At 44.3% G+C, this 23116-nt stretch overlaps 1 protein-coding gene across 1 annotated transcript; it reads right to left on the bottom strand.

Annotated features, from left to right (window-relative positions):
• Positions 1 to 1401: 1401 nt before the first annotated feature.
• Isoc1 (isochorismatase domain containing 1) lies at positions 1402 to 22567 on the bottom strand. The gene is made up of 5 exons (XM_042263949.2): positions 22229 to 22567; positions 11835 to 11954; positions 11524 to 11727; positions 9596 to 9712; positions 1402 to 4131 (listed from the first exon to the last, which is right to left on the bottom strand). The coding sequence occupies exons 1-5, from the start codon at positions 22544 to 22546 to the stop codon at positions 3985 to 3987; spliced, it is 906 nt and encodes a 301-aa protein (XP_042119883.2). The 5' UTR covers positions 22547 to 22567; the 3' UTR covers positions 1402 to 3984.
• Between the last annotated feature and the right edge of the window lie 549 nt (positions 22568 to 23116).

Raw genomic sequence — 23116 nt, 5'->3', positions numbered from 1 at the left:
TGTCCCCTATGGTTAAGACCCTTACAAAATTACCCAACCCTATCTCAGGGACCTGAGGTCAAGAAGGCCCAGCTAACTGCTGCTTTTTGCTTCTGTTAAACAGCTTGCTTACTTTACTTCCCCCTGCAACTGCCATCCAGGATATGGGTTTTGCCTTTAAAAGCTCCCTTCAGAAAGCAGCCAGGACTCCTCTGTGAGAACAGTTGGCTCTCCAGGCAGTCTCCAGCTGGCTTAATAAAAACTCTCAAATTTGGACTCTGATTTTGCAAATGGTCCTTGCAGTCTCCGCCCCATGGCAGACAAAATACACATGCAAGAAAAATAAATAGAATACCCAGTATTTCTCACATTTGTACATGTGGTAAGTTCATTTACCATCTATTCACAGCACATTTCAAGTATCTGTGATCTAAAACTAAACATTCTTGCTAAGACAGTTTTTTTTTTATTTGCCATACATAGCAAATAAAACTAATTAATATAAAAGATAACACAAAGGTAAGAATTTTAGGAGTCAATTCCAAGTATATAAAAATTCATCTTAATTCTATCTATGTAACTGCTGTATGTTGTGATAACTAGTGGGTTGATTTTTTTTTTTTTTTGTTTCAAATCAAGAGTTTAACAGCAACAGCAGTGTTCAGTGAGGGCTAAACCAGTCATCATCATTTCACTAGTGGGGAAATCTATTCAATTATTTGATGAAGAAAACAATCGCTCTTTTCATACCATTTGTTATTCTTTTCCTCGAACGAGTTAGGAAAATATGCTTTAGAGAAAGCTATGGAGAACAGAGACTGCTGGATACATAGCGCAGAAACAGCATTGGAGGGAGAATACCCCCCCCCCCCCCCCCCCCCCCCCCCCCCCCCCGCCCAAAGCTCTCAGTGGGCAAGCATATCCCAGGAGCTTTGCTCATCAAAACAGGAGGTTACACAGAGGAGTGTGGGCCCTTCCTGGGCTTGTCTATTGTTATCCACCCTGGTAATCCCCACCATTGCCGAGTAATAACTCCTAGTGTTGCTAATGAAATGAAAAGCACAGGGCATGGAGACACTCTCCTCTTACTGTACAAATTTGGGAAAGCCATCTCTGTGGCCCACACCCCATGTCTCTATAAATCTGCAGTTACAGAACCAAAACGAACTTCTGAGTGGGATCTTTATCGTGCTCCCCGGCTATAAAGTCATGCTTGCCCAAATATCAATTTTGAAGAGTGAAAGTAATCCACTTTAAGAAGAGAAATGTGATATTTCAATGGACATAACAGAGTATTCAGTTTCCTGGCTGGAATAAGTTACCAGCTTAATTTTAGATTAAGTTTGCACAGATGTTGAGCATTTCCATAAGGAACCTCTTGCTGCTCCCAGGCCCCTTGAGATTCAATACACCAGACTCATCTTACTTACATCCTTAAGTTCTTTATTTATGTCAATGAAAAGGATTTCAGCATCCTACAGAGTCATGGACACTTCCATTCCAAAAGTTAACGTATTACAATCAGTTCAGTTTTCCTATAATCATAAAGTAAAAGCCTTGCCACCTTGGCATGATTCACAAAACAGAAAAGGCAGAGTTCACAATTAATCTGAGTCTCCATGTATTTCCGATCCTGGACCTGATACAATTCAATTAATTAAATTCACATTTCCTAGCTGATATCTGTGTGATGAGAACAGTCTTTGAAGATACCCATGTCTTTATCCCTGGAGCCTGGAACCTTGCTACATGGCCAAAGGGTGTTAAGGCTGCAGGTGGAATAAGGTTGCTAGAGACCTTAAATCACATGAGATCTTAGGCCAGGCAGAAGAAGGAAGAAAAGTCAGACAGGACCTAAGGACTTAGAAGATGGCAGTAATGGGACAAAACAAACAAACAAAACAAAACAAAACAAAACAAAAAAGCCTAAAAACAAAACCAGAAAGTCATGAGTGGGTTCTAGAAGCATGGAGCTGTTAGATATGGATCACCGCTTTTTGGGGGTTCCAGAAAAGATCACAGCTTTGCAATGCAAGCTTTGATCTCAGCACAGTGAGCCTCAGACCTTCCAGAATTGAGAAGAAAACAGTCTGTTGTTTTCAGACATGGGGTCTGTGGCATTTTGTTAGGGCAGCCTCAGGACACTAATCCAGGGTCACATGGCTGGTTTCAGCCGTGAGACGGGTTCACTGGCATGGTGTTTCACTGAGATGGGAGAGGTGTGTGTGTCCAAGGGAAGGAAACCATTCTAAATTAAATCCTTGTGTCACTGGTGGCAATGCCTTTTTTTTTTTTTTTTTTATTTAAATGAAAAAAAAAAAAAAAGCTAGAATCAGTATTTTAACAAGCTCTCTCCGGATAATAAAAGTATGAAATGCACTAGATTACATTTATTAGAAATTATTGTAAAATGTAGATAACTATATGATGCTTCTTTGTGGACTCATTTTCTAGAGCAGTGGTTCTCAACCTTCCTAAGGCTGCAACCCTTTGGGTCCTCATGTTGGGGTGACCCTCAACCATAAAATTACTTTTGTTGCTATTTCATAACTGTAATTTTGTTACTGTTATGAATCATAATGTAAATATCTGATATGCAGGATATCTGATAAGTGAACCCTGTGAAAGGCTCATTTGACCCCCAAAGGGGTGGCAACCCACACGCTGAGAGCCATTATTCTAAAGCAAACATCTGAGCACACCAAGAACACTAGGCTGCGGTGTCTTACCAAGGCTCAAAGAACAAAACGCATTTCTATAGCTCCAACAAGGAGGCCCTGTAACAAACAACTCCATCAGTCCGAGACTGCAAAGGATTCTCCTCCTTTGAAAGTTCCCATGACTTTTAAGATTATAAATATTAAATCTGTTACCTCTGAAAAGTCATTAGAATTCCTTAACTAGTACTCATGGAGCCATGGGGGGAAAAACAAACAATTTCACCCAGGTAATATATTTCCTTTAATTTAATACAAAGAGAGTAATGTTCCACAAATCACAACACTCTTTAAAAAGATTTTTAAGCACTAATAAGTATTAAATGAAAAATAAACTCATGGATGGGTTGACAACGACCACAGTATTACCCCTACCAAGTCACTGTTGATGACGTCAGCAATAACAATGTTTGAATGGCAGAGAGAGAAAATGCAAAGGGCAATATGGGCGTTTTAAAACTACATTTTACAGTGTTTACTTCTCCACTAACACTTGTATATATCAAGAGACACACTCTAAAAGACTGTAAAGGCATTATGTTAGGGTAACACTGTCAGTCACCCAGCACGGCAAATCACTCCCATCTCTTGACAAAATTAAAACAACCAATGAGGATGTAAAACATTCAGTGGAAAAACACGAGCGCAGACCACTAGCCAGAGGAAGAAAATCCACAAAGATGGTACCAAGATAAGCAAAGCAGGACAATCGAGACAGATACAACAATATAGAAGGTAATTTGCTCTGGTTAAATCAACGCACCTCACTCAGTCAGCAATTCCACACTGTGACAGAAGCAGGTGACAATACAGAGCCCTGTGTGTCAATTCCCACCCAGCAATCGTTCACCAGTCAGCCTGTGAAGGGAAAACACTGGTCTACACTGACATTACAACGGATGTTTCACGACAATAGAAAACTCAAATCATTATGGTGGATGTTTTTTTGATTTTTTTTTTTTTTTCTGTAAAGTGCACAATTTAAGAAAACTTCACCAGAGGGTGCACTTTGGAAAGATACGGTTGGCGTATATGGTGTAGACAAAACAGGCACCTCCATTGTAATGTGTCTTAATAAATAAAAGCCCATTAAGAGACAAAGAAGATAAGCAGCACCTGAAGCCTTGACATTGTAACTAAATGCTTGTACCCAATGGTCTAGCCAGGTAAGAGTTACTAAGAGCTGCAAAGAAGGAGCTGCTATTGACTTAACATTTTAGTTTTAGTAGAGACAAGAGCTTGTCTGGCTTGCGGTCCCGTCGTCGAGGATCCCAATCCTTCAAGTATTCTATACTTTGGAGAGCAGACCAGACTCTGGGGCACTCGCCTTAATCAGGTTCTGAATTTCCTTGAATTTCGGATGGTCTTTGTCAGCCACCAGCTGTAGCAGAACAGCCTCGCTGGTGGTTACGATGATCCCAGTTCGAGCAAGGCGCTAGAAAATAGAAACAGCAAGAAGTGAACAAGAAAATGGAGATTATTTAAAAACAACAGAAGTGGGCCAGGACGATAATTAGGGCCCTCATCTATAACAATGGTTCTCAGCCATAGCAATAAATTCAGTGATAGAGAAAGGTTTCAGAAACAGATGTATCACAACCCCATCATGGGTATTTCTCCACATTAATAATGGTTTAGAAATAAATAAAGGGAGACAGGGAGCCAGTGTCAAGATCTGTAGGTGCTAGATTACCAGGCTAATCATGTAAACCATGAACAAAGAGAGAGGACAGCAGTGTAAGTCATATCCCCATCTGAGCCAGTCAATTTCTGTCAACTTGACACTCAAGCTGAGGTCTTCTGGGAAGAAGAAAACTTAATTAAGAAAGTTGCTTCCATCAGACTGGTCTCCAGGCAAGCCTGCAGGCCATTTTCTTGATTAAAAGATTGATATTAGAGTGCTGTGGGATAATGCTTTTGTACACTGGTTTAATAAAACACTGATTGGCCAGTAGCCAGGCAGGAAGTATAGGCTGGGCCAGAGATGAGGAGAATTCTGGGAAGAGGAAGGGCTGAGTCAGGAGTTGCCAGCCAGACACAGAGGAAGCAAGATGACAAGGCAGAACTGAGAAAAGGTACCAAGCCATGTGTCTAAACATAAATAGGAATTATGGGTTAATTTAAGTGCAAGAGCTAGTCAGTAATAAGCCTGAGCTAATGGCCAAGCAGTTATAATTAATATAAGCTTCTGAGTGATTATTTTATAAGTGGGTCACAGAACTGTGGGGGCTTGGTGGGACCAGAGAAATCTTCTGGCTACAATTGGCAGAAGTGAAGGGCCTCATGTAAGGTTTGGGAATCTGCCCCAGGGAATAATGGAACCACCACCTCCTCTGTCATTATAAACTTTTTAGAATGATTAAACAAGGTTATAAAATCGGTAACTATGTAAAGCTCCCCAAGAGGACTGTTCTCAAGTAGGCAGGTGAGTGAGGGGTGTCCGGCTCCAGGAGAGAATCCCACAGCAGAGTTCACTCTCTGTAGTACTCAGTAGTCACAAACTCCAGGGTAAAGGGCAAATGGCTATCCCAAGAAGCATCTGCTACAGGAACCTTAGAAGAGGGCAGGGCTTTTTCTTGTGCTGTATGGACCCGAGTCTTGTCTGTCTACCCTAATAATCTTTGGTGGTGCTGAAAGCTGGGTCACACTGGGGTGTACAGTGCTACTTACCTCAAGACTGGGGGTTTAAAAATAACCAAGCAAAGAACCCAAGTGAGAAGGAAGGTGTGGTACAGAAAATGCAAAACTTTTAGAACAGGCTTCTAGGTGTGTGCATAGAGCCTGCCCTCCCCAATCTGGGAGGAAGCTGAGCAGACAATAGCAACAGCTTCAGGTGCTCCTGCCCACATCCTGATCATGCTTAGTCTCAGCCCACTTTCTCTCCAGAGGTCAAATGGGGCATTAGGCTATGGAAGACTCCTCCTTACACCTGCAGTCAGTCCAACTGGGTCAACGATAAAGGAAGATTCCTTGGTGCACACATCATATCCAAGCAACCCACTTCATATCCAAGCAACACCAAAAGCCAGAGGGGCATCAAGTTCAAGAGAAGATTTACTCCATCCATTTTGCAATTCTTCTGAGGTCTGACAAAATCAGGCAGGTGTACGGTGGTACAGCCATTTATTATGTGCTTATGAACAGTTATTTACTTCAAGGTGACACTGCTCAAAAGATGGCCAGTACATACAAGGAAACATCCAGTGAATAAAGTCCAGGCCACGGGCCTTTTGTGTACTAACCATGCATCTTGCAGGTGAAATAAATTTAACAGGCAATATGAATAAGGATGATCTGAAGTAGTTCTGCTCTGAGGGAGTACAGAAGAAAAGGAGCTGGCCATGCTGCTGCTAACTTCTAGTTAACATAACACGGAAGCATTTCTCCAAAAACTTTAGAGACAAATTGCATGATCCCTATAGCAAGACAGAACAGAGAGGAGCAGCCTACAAACTGGAAGGCATTGCACACCATCACCTGACCTCACCTCACCTGTAGACATTGCACATCATCACCTAACCTCACCTGCAGACACTGCATATCATCACTGATCTCACCTGCAGGCACTGCACACCATCACCTGACCTCACCTGCAGACACTGCACATCATCACCTGATCTCACCTGCAGACACTGCACATCATTACCTCACCTGCAGGCACTGCACATCATCACCTGATCTCACCTGCAGACACTGCACATCATCACCTGACCTCACCTGCAGACACTGCACACCATCACCTGACCTCACCTGCAGACACTGCACACCATCACCTCACCTCACCTGCAGACACTGCACACCATCACCTGACCTCACCTGCAGACACTGCACATCATCATCTGATCTCACCTGCAGACACTGCACATCATCACCTGACCTCACCTGCAGGCACTGCACATCATCACCTGACCTCACCTGCAAACACTGCACATCATCATCTGATCTCACCTGCAGACACTACACATCATCACCTGACCTCACCTGCAGGCACTACACATCATCACCTCACCTCACCTCCAGGCACTACACATCATCACCTCACCTCACCTGCAGACACTGCACACCATCACCTGACCTCACCTGCAGACATTGCACATCATCACTGATCTCACCTGCAGACACTGCACATCATCACCTCACCTCACATGCAGACACTGCACACCATCACCTGACCTCACCTGCAGACACTGCACATCATCACCTGACCTCACCTGCAGACACTGCACATCATCATCTGATCTCACCTGCAGACACTACACATCATCACCTGACCTCACCTGCAGGCACTACACATCATCACCTCACCTGCAGACACTGCACATCATCTGACCTCACCTGCAGACACTGCACACCATCACCTCACCTGCTGTAGTCACTTTCCCACTTTCGACCTTAATGTTTTAACCCAAGCAGACTCTTCTGTGTTCATGCTAAAGATCAGGCTCTTTCTGTCCCTTTTTAGAACATCTCAGGGCTCACAGAATCAACTAAGCAGGACTCATGGTGGCTCACAGAGACTGAAATGCAACCACAGAGCCTGCTGGGGTCCTCACTAGGCCCTCTGCATACATGCTGTGGTTGTTTAGCGTGGGGCTTTCATTGGTCCTAACAGTGGGAATGGGGGTGTCTCTGATTCTTTTGCCTTTTTCTCTTGGGGACCCTTTTCTTCCTAATGGGTTGCCTCATCCAGTCTTGACATGAGTGCTTGCGCGTAGTCTTACTGTAACTTGTTATGCTGCATTCAGCTGATAGCCCTGGAAGGCCTTACTTTTTCTGAAAGAAAATGGGAAGAGCAGTAGGTCTGGGAGAGTGGGGGGCTGGAGGGGGAGACTGGGAAGAATGGAGGGAGGGGAAACTCTGGTCGGGATATAACGTATGAGAGAAGAAAAAATAAAATAAAATTTGTATGAATGTAGAAGGAAGGTCCTGACCTATCTTCCCAGCAAACAAGGTTTTATTTTGTTTGCACGGCTTTTGGCCATTTGGTTCCTTTGAAATACTTCAAAGTCTGAGCATTACCATGGCAATGAAGTTTCCACGTAAAGGTACATGAAGACAGTTGCTGGCTGAGAGGAGACTGACCTGACTGGAGCTGTAAAGCCTCAGGTTTAGGAGGAAGCTTGAAGAGTGGATCAGAATGAGCTCAAGGCTTTAGAAGAGCTTACAGATCGTTGCTGGTGCCGTGAAAAGCAGCATCATTTATTACAAGTTAGAAAAACCAACATTTTCAATGAGCACGGGGCGGTTTAACCAAAGAAACTTCTACCTATCGGACAACGGTTTCACGCTCCTCACCCCAAGGCTCTGGGGTCTTTGAGGAAAAAGGGATGGAAAGACTGTAAGAGTGGGAAGTAGTGAATAGCAGCAGGAAGCAGCATTTTCGAGGCACAGCAGGGCAAATGCACATTTGAACTCAGCGATTTTAATAGCATACACAAGACCTGTGTATGCCCAAAACAGACAAAAATCCCAGCCCCAAGAGGGGAAGGTAGACACATCACTCCACAACTAGCTGAGCAGCCACTGGCATTGACAGTTACTAGGAGAAAGGTGAGGTGGTTTCTTAAGAATATGAGGCCTGATAGGCTAACCAACCACACGGCAGGGCTGGACTCAAACCCAAGACCACTTGAGCGACACAAACTGGACTTGAGACGGGAAAGGACTTAAAAGAAGAATAAGTATAAATACTGCAATAAATAAACAGCAAACTTCTACCTGTAATCACAACAGGTACTCATTACGGGAAAGCCAAGGAAGGAGGCTGAACGGCTGTTACTACCTATGGCCTGCTTCCCATGGCCTTTCCTCTTCCATCCATTCCTTCTGCACACTTGAGGGCACTCTAGGCTACAGAGCTGGCACAGTCCCAACAAGGAACAATGCACAAGCCTGTCTGTACCCAGAGTACTGGATGATCTCGCAACTACAAACCCTCCGGCATTTCGTTAAAATTGCTTTGAGTTTTTATTTATTATTCATGTGTGTGCGTGCGTGCGTGTGTGTGCACACACATATGCCCTCTCCTGTGTTATTAGGTGTGCATGTGGAGGTCAGAGGATACCATTCAGCAGCCACTTCTCCCCGTTCACTGTGGGATTCGGGAACTGAACTCAGGTCACCAACCTTCTTCAGCAGGTCCTTCACCCTCTGAGTCACCCTGCAAGCCCCGGTATTTGTCATTCCTAACAGAAATAAGTAGCTTAACGATTCAGAAATTGAATCCACATGTACATTCCAAATTATTGGTGAATTAGAATTAAGTATGAGAGGGAGGACCTCCCCTACACACACACACACACACACACACACACACACACACATCTTCTGTAGTACAACTTCCCCAGGATTACCTGCTAGTCTCACCAGTCCTGGAATAGAAGGGACTTAGTTCAGATGGTTATGAGGCAACACTGACAAAGAATGGCTGAGTCCGTGACTCAGCCTGACAGCTCAAAGCTCCGGTGTCAGCCGGGACGCAGCCCGTGGGTCCTGTCTACAGTCACCTACACTAGGCTGACTCAGGCTTACATCCATTCTGCCAGAGTTCGGCGCTACATATTGCATGCGTTGAATCTCTGTGAACTGTTTTTACTGTGCAGTTCTGTAAAATTCAGTCCCGGCTACTTGAGGAATGTCTAGTCCATGTTGGACACTACACTTTGTGAAGTGACCACAAAGCTATCAAGGGATTCTTGGCATCTCTAGAAATCTAATCCCAAGAAAAAAAATGTGAAATAGAAAAGTAGGTACAATTGTTTCTCGGAAAAGAAATGGTCCTGATATGCTGAGAGCAAGCTTACGTTTAAGAGGCAAAGTTTTAGGGACTGTTAAATACTCAAGACTCCTAATTTTTCAGAAAACTCAATGAACAACTTATTTTTAAGTAAAACGAGTACCTCAAGAGCAAACATCCTGTCCATCATGCTTCTTGAGGAGGTGGCATCCGCAACGATGTGAACTTCAATGCCTCGGCCAACCAGCTCCAGGGCAGTTTGCTGGATACATACGTGTGTCTTGCAGGAAAGCAAAGCATCACATGTAAGAATGCAGGACACTGTTGGTGCTTTATATGTGTTCAAAAAGGATGAAAGAGGCCATTGTAACATTTAATAGCACTGTTCTGGCTCTCCTGAGCTAGGTGAGCTCCAACACACATCAGCATTTCTACAGACCATGAACTGGCTTTCAGCAATGTTTCTCAGGGTCACATTGAACATACTCTCAGGATTCTGTGCAATTTCTAATGACTTTCATCTAAGCCCCAGGAGCGGCCTTGAGAAAGCTCACTATTATCACTCAGCTGTGGGGCCGCTGGCAATTGGGCTTATGTCTACATTCGCATTGGGTACATAACTCAAAAGAATGAGGCCACAGTACCGAGAAAGCACCGGGGAAATGGAGTCACACAGAAGTAAAGACAGGCAAAGGTAATTAATTTATAATGCAGGCCCCAAACCATGAAAACATTTTACAAATATACATTAGGGCAGAACAGAAAGGACTGAAAATCAAATGACCCTTTTAGGCTCCAGCTAGCCAGGTAGTTTTGAGCATAAATCAGCAGTATCTAGCTTCGGTTTATTCATTTGAAAAAACTAGGATTTCCCAAGTGTCCATTACCAACAACTATCCTGTACAGACCCCGTCTTCACGGGCATTGACTTGTAGCACTGCCTCAGCAGAGGACACAAGGCAAAAACTCCCTCTCACAGTAACTACATCACATAACCAACGAGAGTTATGTTTTTAATGTTGCCACAATGCTGACTGTCTTTTCCATGACAAGACAGCTTTGATGAGCAACCAGCCACGACTTCCTTTAGATAGTACTGGAGCACTCTACTGCTCAGAAAAGATCCCCATTGCGCATGAGAGTTAAGAATGATGAATAAAAATATGTGCAGAAGCCACCGCATTTGTAGTACATATTTGCACAAACAAGCTTCCTCTCCACTGTCACGACTGAACTAAACATATAATAAATACTTAATGGGCATCTACATTTAAGATTATATTTTTCTGCTTTGAAAAATCTATTACGATAAAACCTTATTATCAAAATATAACCATGTTAAATTACTGCTATTTTGTTGCATTAATAATTTTGTTGGTAAATTTTAAAATTTCAGTATAATAGTGGTTTAAAAGTTAGAAATGAGCTGAGTATGGAGGCATAGCCCTGTAATTTCTGCACTTAGGAGGTAGATGCAGGAGGATTGCTACAAGTTCGATGCCAGCTTAGGTTATATTGTGCATTCTGTACTACACAGCAAGGTGTTATCTCAAAAAAATAAATAAAATAAAATGTAATAAATCAACTGAAATTGGAACTAGGAATCCATGAGTATGTTTTCTTTCATAAGAGCATGTACACAAGCCTATTTAAAGGATGATGAACTATAACCTTGGGGGTGGGGTGAGGTAGGGTACAGCAGAAAATGTGCCCCCAGTGAAGTCCAGTAATACACAAGTAAAAATAATGCCTGTGGGGAAAATGTCTTCCAAAGCAGGAAGCAGGTGGTTTTCAAGACAGCTGAAGACCATTGGCCCAGATTCAAATGCTGCCTTGTGTCTGACCAGGGACAAGGCACTAATATCGTTATACTTTACTTTCTCATCTGTGATCCTGGGAGACAAAGGATACAGAGTTCACAGGGCTGGGGTGAGCACTCACAGTAGCAACAGCCATAAGGCATTTATTTAACTCAGTGCCATGAGGGTGGAGGACATGTAACAAGTGCTGGCCATTTCCCCTCAGTGCCACTTACCTACTAGCATCCTATAAACAAGACCACACATGCCCCAAACCCAAGAGGGTACTTACTTCTACTCCAAATAATACAACACTCCGGACACCAGGAATCTCGGCTAAGGCTGCTTCAACTTCAGGTAACACCATAGAGAACTTGGTCTTTGGAAGAACCAGTTTCACACCCGTTAGGTCGATTTCTTGCACCGTGCTGCCAAGGCCTTTGGGGTACTGTTCTGTTATGATAACCGGAATTCCTAATATCCGAGCTCCTTGCAACTGAAAAAAAAGGGTACCAAACAAAAGTGCAAAAAATGTGTTGAGTAACAGTATGAATGCATGTTGTGTCTCAGTAAATTGGAACAGACAAAAACACCCAAGCGTACCAGTCTCTGTCCCACACTAATAATGTCTCCAAAGTACTTGATGGCTGGTCGGAACCTTTCCTGCATGTCACAGCAGAAAAACACAGTGCTCGGAGGTGTGAGATTTCCCAGGGTCGTAAGCTGAGGGAAAAAGGAGACAAGAATGATCTGGCATTTGTATTACAATGACATTTAACTTCAGTGGAGGTCAGTGCAAGAAGAAAAATGTTCCTATTTTCTGTCTCAGTAAGCAAACTTAACAGATCCGATACTACAGGAATTACCAAGAAAAAAAAAAAAAAGGCATTACCCACAAAGACATTCTCCAAACTGCATTTGGTAGGGAAGGGGAAATTAAAGCAAATACTAACAATATCTAAATGTTTAAATGACTTTTTAATATATTCAGAGAAAAAGCATTTTAGTCAATTAAAAATATGTACATGTTTCAAAGAATTTCTTCCATCTAAGGAGAAATAGTTACCATATAATGTTAATTCTGACAACAGCACACTTGAATAGGATTTCAATAATATAAAAATAATAAAGAAAAAGAAAATATCAAAAAGTTAGCAGGTAGTTTTATATACACACACACACACACATATAGAGAGAGAGAGTTTGAATATTATCTTTCTTATACTCTTTATTTTTGAGTGTATTTAAAAGCATTTACTGAATGTTATTGTTCAAATCAGAAAATAAATATGTACAATAGTAAAATACAAATCTGGTAGTGGTATGACAGGCACAGAAATTAAATTTTAAACTACTGCATGTAAAGAAAGTAACAATAAAAAAACCAGTCTGTATTTGGAGACTATGAAACACAAAACTAACAACAAGCAGAAAACACACCAATTCACAGCAAACACACAATCACTGCTCTCGAGATAAAAAGACCAAGCTGCCACTTGCAAGGGAGACTTCTGGAGGGCAGTAAAGGACACAAGGGAACGGCCCTGGGCTGGAGAAGGAATACACCGGAGGGTGAGTTCCTAAACATTACCACAAGTGGGGAAATTAATGAGTTAAGGGGAAAACTGGGAACCAAATTTCCAACCTTCCCATCTGCTGCAGGTATCCGACTCCAACAGGCAGGGCCCAGTGATGGAGCCACTAACTAAAATCCACACTGAATACAGGACTTCAACTTCACGGAGACTGAAAAGCCCAATTACTTTCTACCTTTGCAAATTAAAGAAAGCTCTGCAGAGGATGTGTTCCTCCTGAAGAAACCGATGTCATTACTTCCTAGTCACCCACTAAAACCCCTCCACTTATCCTGTTTTGCATCCCCTAAAGCCACCCACAGATATCAATTATTAAGAATTCCCTGGAGAAGTCTGTGTCCCGATTGCATGGGGCAGCAGCTCAGCTCTAGACTCGGCCTAACCATCCCTGCACGCAGTGGACTCTAGAGGAAACAATTCCTACGTGGATTAAAGGAGCCTCTGAAATCAATCTATTATGCCCAAAGCTGTGGCTACTCTAACCGCTCTGTGATGGCTTCTGCCCGTGTTCAGGCTGGGAGACTCTAGTACTTGCGTCTCCCACTGAGGCTGAGGCTACAGCGTGCACACTCTGGGCATGGGCAATCCAGAAGCAGATTACACTAGGCGGTGAGAGCCACCTGTCAGTTAACCCTATGGAGAGACTCTACCTTTACCAATAAAGCATTATTATTAAAATAAGTGCTCAAGTGCTTTGGCTGTTTCCTCACTCTGTTTTTCAATGATACCTTTTACCTATACGTTTGTTTGCTTTAACGTTTATTTGTTCAATGTGTGTGTGTGTGTCCGTGTATGTGCAAGCTCTAGGATTTACACTAGGAAATCAGGTGACAACCCGGAGACTCTTCTCTCCTATCACCACCTGGCCTCTGGGGTTAGACCTAGGTGGCCTCTGGGGTTAGACCTCAGGTCATCAGGCTTGGTGACACGTGCAGTTTTCAGCTGAGCAAAGTGCCTGCCAAATGCCTGTACTACAGTCATCTCCAAAGCAGTGAATGTGACCTCTACACAGAAGCCAGGAAGACCATTTTTTTGTGTGTGTATTCAGGATATTATTTTTAAAAAGCAATCACTACAAATGACTCATGCATTTTAAAATCCCAGTAAACATTAAATCTTAGTTCACTATGCTCAAAATGATGGTTTCTCTTTCATAAATTTAAGCAAGAAGTAGTATCACAGTGCCACTGTGATTAAGGTGTATGATATAAAACAATTTATTTACCAGTGGCCTCTCTGAAATTACACCAACACAACTCAGCCAAACTTGCCGTTCCACTAGCCAGCAAGTTTGCACAGGACACCTCTGGCACGTACGTAAGTATGCCAACAGTCAAGCCCTGACATGCTCACTCACCATTCACATATACTCACTGTTCGTATATACTCACTGTTCACAGACACTCCCAGTTCACATATGCTCCCATTTCACACATACTCACTGTTCACACACATACTCACAGTTCACACATACTCACAGTTCACATACTCACAGTTCACACATCCTCACTGTTCACACACATACTCAGAGTTCACACAAGTTCACACACTCACTGTTCACACACACTCACTGTTCACACACACTGTTCACACATACTCACTGTTCACACACATACTCAGAGTTCACACACTCACTGTTCACACACACTCACTGTTCACACACTCACTGTTCACACACATACTCATAGTTAACACATACTCACTGTTCACACACACTCACAGTTCACACATACTCAACAGTTCACACACATGCTCAGGGCTCCAGCTCTCCCATACCAACGTAGTCTACATAGTCTGACACTGTGGGTCCCGCAGAAGACTGGTAGTCTACATTCTAAATTCACAGAAAATTAGAGAGATACAAACAATCAGAAATAGAGTGCTGGAGGCAGACAAATTAGCAGTGTCAGGAACGGACAGAGGAGATGGAAAAAGAGATCCAAAATACAAGGAAAGCAGGCCAAGCTCAGGTCCACTTGGCATCTGGTGAGGTATTAACACACTGTTCTACATTAGGCAAATGTCATTCTAGTACTCATTAAGAATATGTAAAGCCGGGCGGTGGTGGCGCACGCCTTTAATGCCAGCACTCGGGAGGCAGAGGCAGGCGGATCTCTGTGAGTTCGAGGCCAGCCTGGTCTCCAAAGCGAGTTCCAGGAAAGGCACAAAGCTACACAGAGAAACCCTGTCTCGAAAAACCAAAAAAACAAACAAACAAAAAAAAAAAAAAACAAAAGAATATGTAAAAAAAAAATATGTCAAATAATACACTATTTTAGAGGGACCACAAGGTAAAAATGGTCAAAATATATTAAGTTATTTTGTTAAATTATTTGTCAAATTATTAAGCTATATTTGAATAAATACTTACCTAGCCAGAAATCTAAATATATGTTCTGAGGTCAGAAGAAAAACGGCCCTACAGCCATCTCCACCCCACAGAACTCTTTTCAGTAAGCAAAGGACATTGCTACAGCGAATAGTGACACGTTTTATTGTAAAGATGGAGTTTCTGATTGTGTGAGTCTTCCCGGTACCCTTGCATGTGGCTGCATCTGGCAAACATCTTCCTGGGGTAGAGTGTGGAGGCAGGAGAGTAACTCCCTGACACACAAACGAGCTAGAAGATCCTCACTCGTGTACTCAATGATGCCACACCAAGCGTTTGAGTACTTGACACGAGAATGGCCTTCATGGGTCCTCGCAGTCCAACAATCTCAGTCTACCCCTAGGGAAAACTGAGGACACCCCCCCCCAAACATCTGACTAGGGCTTTTCAATACTGTCAAAGCCATTCATAACAATTAAATCAAGGAAAGTGTCATAGCACAGAGGAAACGGAGTAGGCAAGGCAAGTGGATTTAACTGCATCCTGGACTAGATCTTGGATAAGGTCAGCCTGAAACTCAAAACAGAAAAAAGACAAGAAGGAAAGGCCAGTAAAAACCAGTGTGCAGGGGCTGGAGAGATGGCTTACTGGTTAAAAGCCCAGGTTTAGTTCCCAGCATGCACTGGACAGCTCACAAAGACCTGTAACTCAAGATCCAGGTGATCTGACACCTCTTCTGAACCCCAAAGGCACCTGCACTCACATGCATATACCCACTGTGATGGCTGATCTTGGTTGTCAACTTGACCACATCTGGAGCAAACTACAATCCAGAAATGGAAGGCACACCTCTGATTCGGATCTTGAGGCTAGAAGACACAAGCTTTTGATCCAGATCTTGAGGCGAGAAGATGCACCTTGAGTCTAGGCCACACCTTCTGCTGGAAGCCTATATAAGGACAAGGGAAAAAGAAGGGTTTCTTTCTTCTTTGCCTGCTTGCCCTTGCCTTGCCGGCACGTCCATTCCTTCACTGCCACTGGAGCCTACTTCTCCGGGATTCCAACATCTACAGAAGACCAGCTGAGACACCCAGCCTCATGGGACTGATCACTACTAGATTCTTGGACTTTCCATTCAGGGTTAGCCATTGTTGGATTAATTGGACCACAGCTTGTAAGTTATTCCAACAAATTCCCTTTATATATTGAGAGAGATTCATTCCATAAGTTCTGTGACTCTAGAGATGCACATGTATACTAAAAAATTTAAAAGTAATAAAGGCAATTTAAAAGGATCCACCATGCTATTCCACTGGTTGTGACAAATGAACCACAAGAAAGTACAATATGAACAACAGAGGAATGAGTTGGGCAGAGGAATACACAAAGTCTGTACTATCTAAGCAACTGCAGCATAAATCTAACTCTTCTAAAATGCAAGCCTTATTTAAAATAAAAACAATGACTTCCCTGGGACATGGTAGCTGGAGATAAGGTCTGACTGTAGAAATAACCTCCAGATCCACGAAGCCAGAAAAAGAACAAAAATAAAAACAAAATTCAAGAAATTCTAACCATGTTATACACCTAATCCTGTCTCCTCCCTATCCCGAAATGCACAGAGTCCAACAAGATGCTGTTACAATTCAATTCAATTCTAATTCAGGAATTCCCTACCCTAAGTCAAAAAAATTTTAATTAAAACTAAATTGTAGGTACCAAAAACTATAGCCAATGGCCCCAAATATACATTTTACAACTGCAAGATGACCAATGCTGCCATGGTGCAAGCAGGGCTAACCAATTATCTTCAGAAGCAAAAATGTAGCACTTGCCAATCAGTGCAGATGCAAAAGCCAAATCACCTATAACTACACATGAACGTACACATATCAACAACTTCCTCAAACAAGAGTTTGAGAGACAGAATTTAGGTGGAAAATCTTTGTCCACTTCCTTTAGACCTACCACAATGTGGCAGATTTCTCACCTACAGACTTTTCACAGAAAAGTTGGCTACTACCCTGGCCATGTACTCTGATCATTTTACAAAATGGCCACAAGCCACTCAAGAACACAAACAATGGGTGGCCTAGCTTAATGATACATACCAGTTCCTGGAATGGAAGTAAGATATGGTGTCACACTGTTGAACAGTGTCCCCCACCCTCTGTAAAGTCATACTTGAAATTCCTAACCCCAGTACCTTAGAGAATGACCTTCCATGGAGCTGGAGTACTACAGATAACTTAAGATAAAGTCACCCACTGAAGTAAGGTGGGTAAGTAACTACAGATGACTGGTGTCTATATGCAAAGGAGATGCTTATACAGAGAGATGGACAGACAGACACACATACAAGGCCTTGGCCATGAAAGCAGAGACTGGACTGATGGTATCTATAAGATGCAGTCTTCTACAAACCGGAGGTAGAGAAAGTCATGAAAAGACTCTTCCTCAGAAGGAACCATCCCTGCCCACACCCTTGGGCTATAGCCTCTAGAAATACAAGAATGCCTGCGTTGTTTCAGCCCCTGGGTTAGCAATGCTTATGGCAGCCCCTGTGCTACAGGGAGGAATCTGTACATGCGTAGGAATGGGAAACGTTTTCAGTGGGGTGATTTTTCTTTTAAACCCGATAACCTATTATAGTCACGAGATAAACATGATCTACTTGAGTAAGAGTCTGAAGGGGATCTAGGTTATCAGCACTGAAGTCCTGTTTCCAATCCAACTGCATAGCTTTGGTAAAGAAGCCAGTATCGCCGGGCGGTGGTGGCAGACGCCTTTAATCCCAGCACTCGGGAGGCAGAGGCAGGCGGATCTCTGTGAGTTCGAGGCCAGCCTGGGCTACCAAGTGAGTTCCAGGAAAAGGTGCAAAGCTACACAGAGAAACCCTGTCTCGGAAAAAAAAAAAAAAAAAAAAAAAAAAAAAACAAACAAACAAACAAAAAAAGAAGCCAGTATCAACCCATTTCAAACAGAGGCTTCCCCACCCCACCCCACCCCACCCACACAGCCTTCAAGGATTGATTCCAGGCACAGTCTAGGTTTGTGGATTAAACTCTGAGTTCAAATCTCAGCTTCACTATGTTCAGTTACATAAATATAGGTAAATCATTAACATCTTCCAATAGAATTTCCTTATCTTTAACACCGTTAAGAAAAACAGCATTTTTCTTCGGCTGTGGTGATATCCTACAAAACAAACATTTGAGTCAGCACAGGCCGGGCAGCTCTCTAACGAGGTTAAAGACGATTTACCACTCAGTTCTCTCTAGAAACATCATTGTACTAATTCAGTGTGCAGAATTAAGAAACTCATTCATAAAGCGCATTTCCAGACACCACCAAAAGGCTCATCATCGCATGATTTATTTTTGGCAAAACAGATTCTGAGTCTGTTCATTTAGTTGGCAAGGGAATGTTTCACTTTTGCTTTTAGAACATATGTACCTACTCCCGGCATTGATGTCCCTGGTATACTATTACACCCGCAACTTATAATGAAGTCTGGGCTCTCTGACTCCCCAAGGAAGGCCAGCTGTGCCTACCCACTGAGAGGCAGGACCTGAGGGATCTCTTGAGACTGTGCCTCAGACTGGGATGAAAGCGAAGCTGGGCTGAGCCAAGAGCACACTGACATTTAAATCTACATTAAGATTCCCCTTGCTTGGCTAACCAAATGTTAAAAAAAAAATAAAAAGAAAGAAAAGAAATCAAATGCAGGTCACATGCAGCTCCCACTCTCAAATGCAGTTTATTTATAGGTTGCAGCTAATTTACTCACAAGGAACAAAAAGATACAATGTTTGGGTATTACCTGGCAATACTGCAAGTCTGGAAGTGGCCCATAATCCTCATGACCACATATCCCATAACCCCCTCTGTCTATCAAACCAACAGGCTGGAGGCAACACCCTGAATTCAGGATCTAGGCATCTCTTCTCAATGTCCCCCTAAAGCACACTGCACCTCAGACACACCCTGCAGTCTCCTCACTCGGTCTGAGTGTGAAGTTATCCATGCTGTTTTCCTGCTGTGCCCCAATAGGATAAAGCAAAGGTCCAACAATCCTGATCTCTACCTTCCAACCAGAAGCCACCAGCAACCCACAGTTCTTTCCTCCTCTTTCTATATCTGCATTTTCCTTCTTTCTGATCACAAACTTGACTGTCTCTTCTAGTAAAATGCCTGTGCTCCACCCACATAACAAAAAACAATCTTACCAGAACATGAAAGCTGGACCGAAATCCTCTCCTAATTAGCCACCCCAGGCACACGTCACAATAACCTGCCTAGGGGAAGCTCGTATCTACTGTTCTCAAAAGCTGCCAAAGCCCTTCCCTCCTGTCTGGCCAGCATCCCCCTGCCAGCATCCATTTCTTCCTGTCCTCTGCTTGGGCTCTTCCTGCCCTGGACAAAGTGTGAGACGCTGTCCCAGCTTTACATGGGTCTCCAGCATTCCACGTCTCTATCATGCAGACTTGGACGACACCTTTTGGAAAAGTACAAGCGAGAATCGTCATCAAAAGACCTAAACTTCTACCCCAGGATGCCTTCATTTACATTCTGTCTCCTACTTGTCAGACTCTGGGCACACAAACCATGAATGAAACATGAGCCATGCCTTCAGCTACCTGAGCTGTCAAGCAGACATTTAGTCACTCTGACAGGGTATTTTTTTAAAAGGCGTCCCTAAAAAGTGACCACACCAGTACTGACAATAGAGGTCTTCAAGATCATCAGTTCCCAAAGAACTGCTGCCAACCGCAGGGGCAATGTGGCACAACCACCTACCCTTCCCCAAGGTCATTGCCCACACAAAGGACTGCACACAGAACTTGCAGTCCCTGCTCCTGAGTCCAAGAGGCCTTACGACCTGCATCACTCCTACCTCCCCCAGAAGCCTCCTTGAGTCTGCCCAAGTGACAGGTGTTCCCTGTAAAACAGCAGGGAGCAGCATCCAGAGAAATGGACAGACAGACAGAAGCTCAAGTCTGGCTTGCTCTCCAGACTGCTCAACGTTCCCATCAACCACGAAAAGAAAACAGCCAAGCTATGGCAGATATCCAGACGTTTGATGGGGATTTGTTCGTGCTTTGCTAGCTCGGCCATGATGAGCATATAATCCAGGACAATTTGCTAACCTTCCTACCTTGCTATGCTCTGCTCCTCAGAGAAATGAACGCCATTACTACCTCCAGCAAGAACTTGAATCCAGGCTTGTATCCACCATGCCATGCACTCAAAGATGCCACTTCAGTGTGGAATGAACTCTTCGGGACATAAAACACCCATAGTCACTAGGGTTATACAGATATGTTCCAGAAAATATAGCAGCAATGAAAAGAAGTATCTTTTCTGAAAATACATCCCCACACATAAATACACATGTGTACATGGATATCCTGTCACATACTAAGTAAGCAATTCTTTCAGATTATCTATAACTTCTGGGAGAGGCACACAATGGAAGGAAGGTATCACAATTACTAAAGTGAGAATATGAAAGTATTTGAAGTACTTCAAAATATAGACACATATGTATGATAAGCTTAAGAATTCTTAGTTTATTTAGTGAGAAAAACATACTATTTGTTAGTGGCTAGAAAAAAATACTGGTATTGTTATAATGATTGTTTTAAACATCATTCCAAAAAAATCAGTTATACATAAGCTATTCCAAAAGCCTGAGTGACCTGAATTATGTATTGCCTTTTCAGGATGAATGTCTGTCTCTCTCTCTGTCCTTGTCTCTGTCTCTTTCTCCGTTTCTCGCTCTCTCTTTCTCTCTCTCTCACACACACACACAATTGATTTTCAGAGCCTTTAATCTAAAAGTTGAATCACGTCTTGAAATTTTCAAAACATAAAAATTCCTACTGTAGCACACAGAAAAGCAAAAGCATACGTAAAAATCGGAAGCCTAGTTTAGTTCAGCAGTCACAGGTAGGCGCACCCCCCCCCCCCCCAATAGCAGGAAATGGTTGACAAAGAAGTCTGTTTCTTCAATATAGCTCCAGACCCACTCGGTATTTTGATTCTGGCCTTATAATGGAGTTGTCAAAAGTGCATCCAACATATTGGATGTTTGGCAGCGGTAATCTAAACGGATGGCAGACAGCCGTCATCTAGAACTCTTAAAGAGATAAAAATGGAGAATCTTAGACATTAAAGAACGCAGCTCTCCATCTGGGCAGCAGGACAGATCACCCCACCCACTCCAGCTCTGGCAGTTAGCCCATGAACTCTGTCCTCTGAACACATGAACTTTCATCATGTTAAAGCACTCCCTTTGGAGCCATAGGTGTGGGGGGAGGGGCAGCACCATCCAGCCTGTCTCCGACTACAGACGATAAGAAACGAAAACCAGGGATATGCCTCTCAAAATGGCACTTGGATATGAAAATTCCTTCTAACCTCCAATGCCACATTTCAGTTCATCTTCCAGCGAAAAGACTTAGCAATTCTACACGTAGAGAAAAAAAAACAGAACAAAACAAAAACAAAAACTATGGATGGTGTGGTACCTTAGTTACCTCCTTTCCTCTCAAAAGCAGACATTCGTCAGAGAGTCCTCTGATCTTAGGACAAGAGGTTGTCCCGTATTGCAAGACGGCTTTTAGCGATACAGAAATTAATAAACTCTAATCCTTAGGTATAACTTCCTCAGCCTAGGATTCACAAGCTAGCGTTACGCTGGCTATTGAAGAGGCTCCTGCAGTTCTCCTCCTATGGAGGCGATCCGGTTGTCACCAAAATGACAAGGAAAGGAGGAGGAGGAGAGCCGCCGGCAAAGTTTGCATTTCTGCAACTGGTTACCACAACTCCCGGAACAAGCCCTAAAGCTAACGCACCGCCACCGCCACCACCACCACCACGATCTGCACCAACCCGTGAAAATAGGAGCAGCGGCGGCGGCCGCACGGCAACGCAGGAGGCTGCAGCACGAAGCCCGGGGGAGCTGGGGACCACACACGTGGGGGCGTGAGCGGCTCGGCGGGGACCCGGCGGGGACCGGCTCTGCGGGCGGGCGGGCCGGCGGGCAGGCGGGCGGGGGCGGGACCCACCTGGATCTGCAGCGGCACCAGGCGCAGCTTGCAGCGCTCGCTCACCGCGAAGCCCTTGGGCAGGTCCACGTACTGGCCCCACTCCTCGGCGAAGAGCTGCACCACGAATTTGCGGTGCATGTCGAGCTGGTCGCCATACAGGCTCAGGAACTTCTGGATGAGCACGTCGTAGCCGGCGCCGTGGGGCACCGAGGCGGGCCGCGCGAACACCGAGAAGCAGAAGAGCACCGGCACGCCGCCCGACGACGGCGGCGGCGGCGGCCCCGCGCCCACCCCGCCGCCAGCCAGCGCGGCCACCGAGGGCTCCGCCGCCGCCATGTTCCCCGCGCGTGCGCGCCGCCTCCGCGCGCGCCAGGCCGAGGGGCGGGGCCCTGGACGCCGGAGACCCCGCCCGCGCCGCCCCCGGGGGTTGCTCTTGCAGCCGCCGCCGCCGCGGCCGCTGCTGCTGCTGCTGCCACCGTGGTCACCTGTGGCGTGCAGCGCGCAGGGGACTGCAGCTAGGGGTGGCCCCGGTACAGCCAGGAGTGCGGTCGCAAGGCCTCCGCCGAGGACCAGACCGGGCGGCAAAGGACCGCCTTCCGACCTGCGGTCGGGAGCAGGTCCTTCTGGTTCTCCAGCTAGTTTTCTGAGAAGGCTTGGAATTGGGAAGGCAAAGAGTAAAATCGGAACTCACTGAAATGGAAAGGTTTGTTTCCCTGTGTCAGGAGGTAGAAATCATCACCTTCACAATAGTGACCCCGTGGGCTCCACAAGTCGCCGCCAATCACAAGCCTGAGAGCAGGATCCTTGACCTCAGATCCTAGGGATGAAGGGCTGGTGAATAGAAGCATAAAATTAGACTTGAGGTCGTAATCCTTATAAGATAATGTTGAATTTGTTTTTTAAGAC

The sequence above is a fragment of the Peromyscus maniculatus genome, chromosome 19 (assembly GCF_049852395.1).
Source record: "Peromyscus maniculatus bairdii isolate BWxNUB_F1_BW_parent chromosome 19, HU_Pman_BW_mat_3.1, whole genome shotgun sequence".
NCBI classification, from domain to species: domain Eukaryota; kingdom Metazoa; phylum Chordata; class Mammalia; order Rodentia; family Cricetidae; genus Peromyscus; species Peromyscus maniculatus.
The sequence above is the reverse complement of the archived record's forward strand: the minus strand, read 5'-3'. Positions and strand labels throughout refer to the sequence as shown.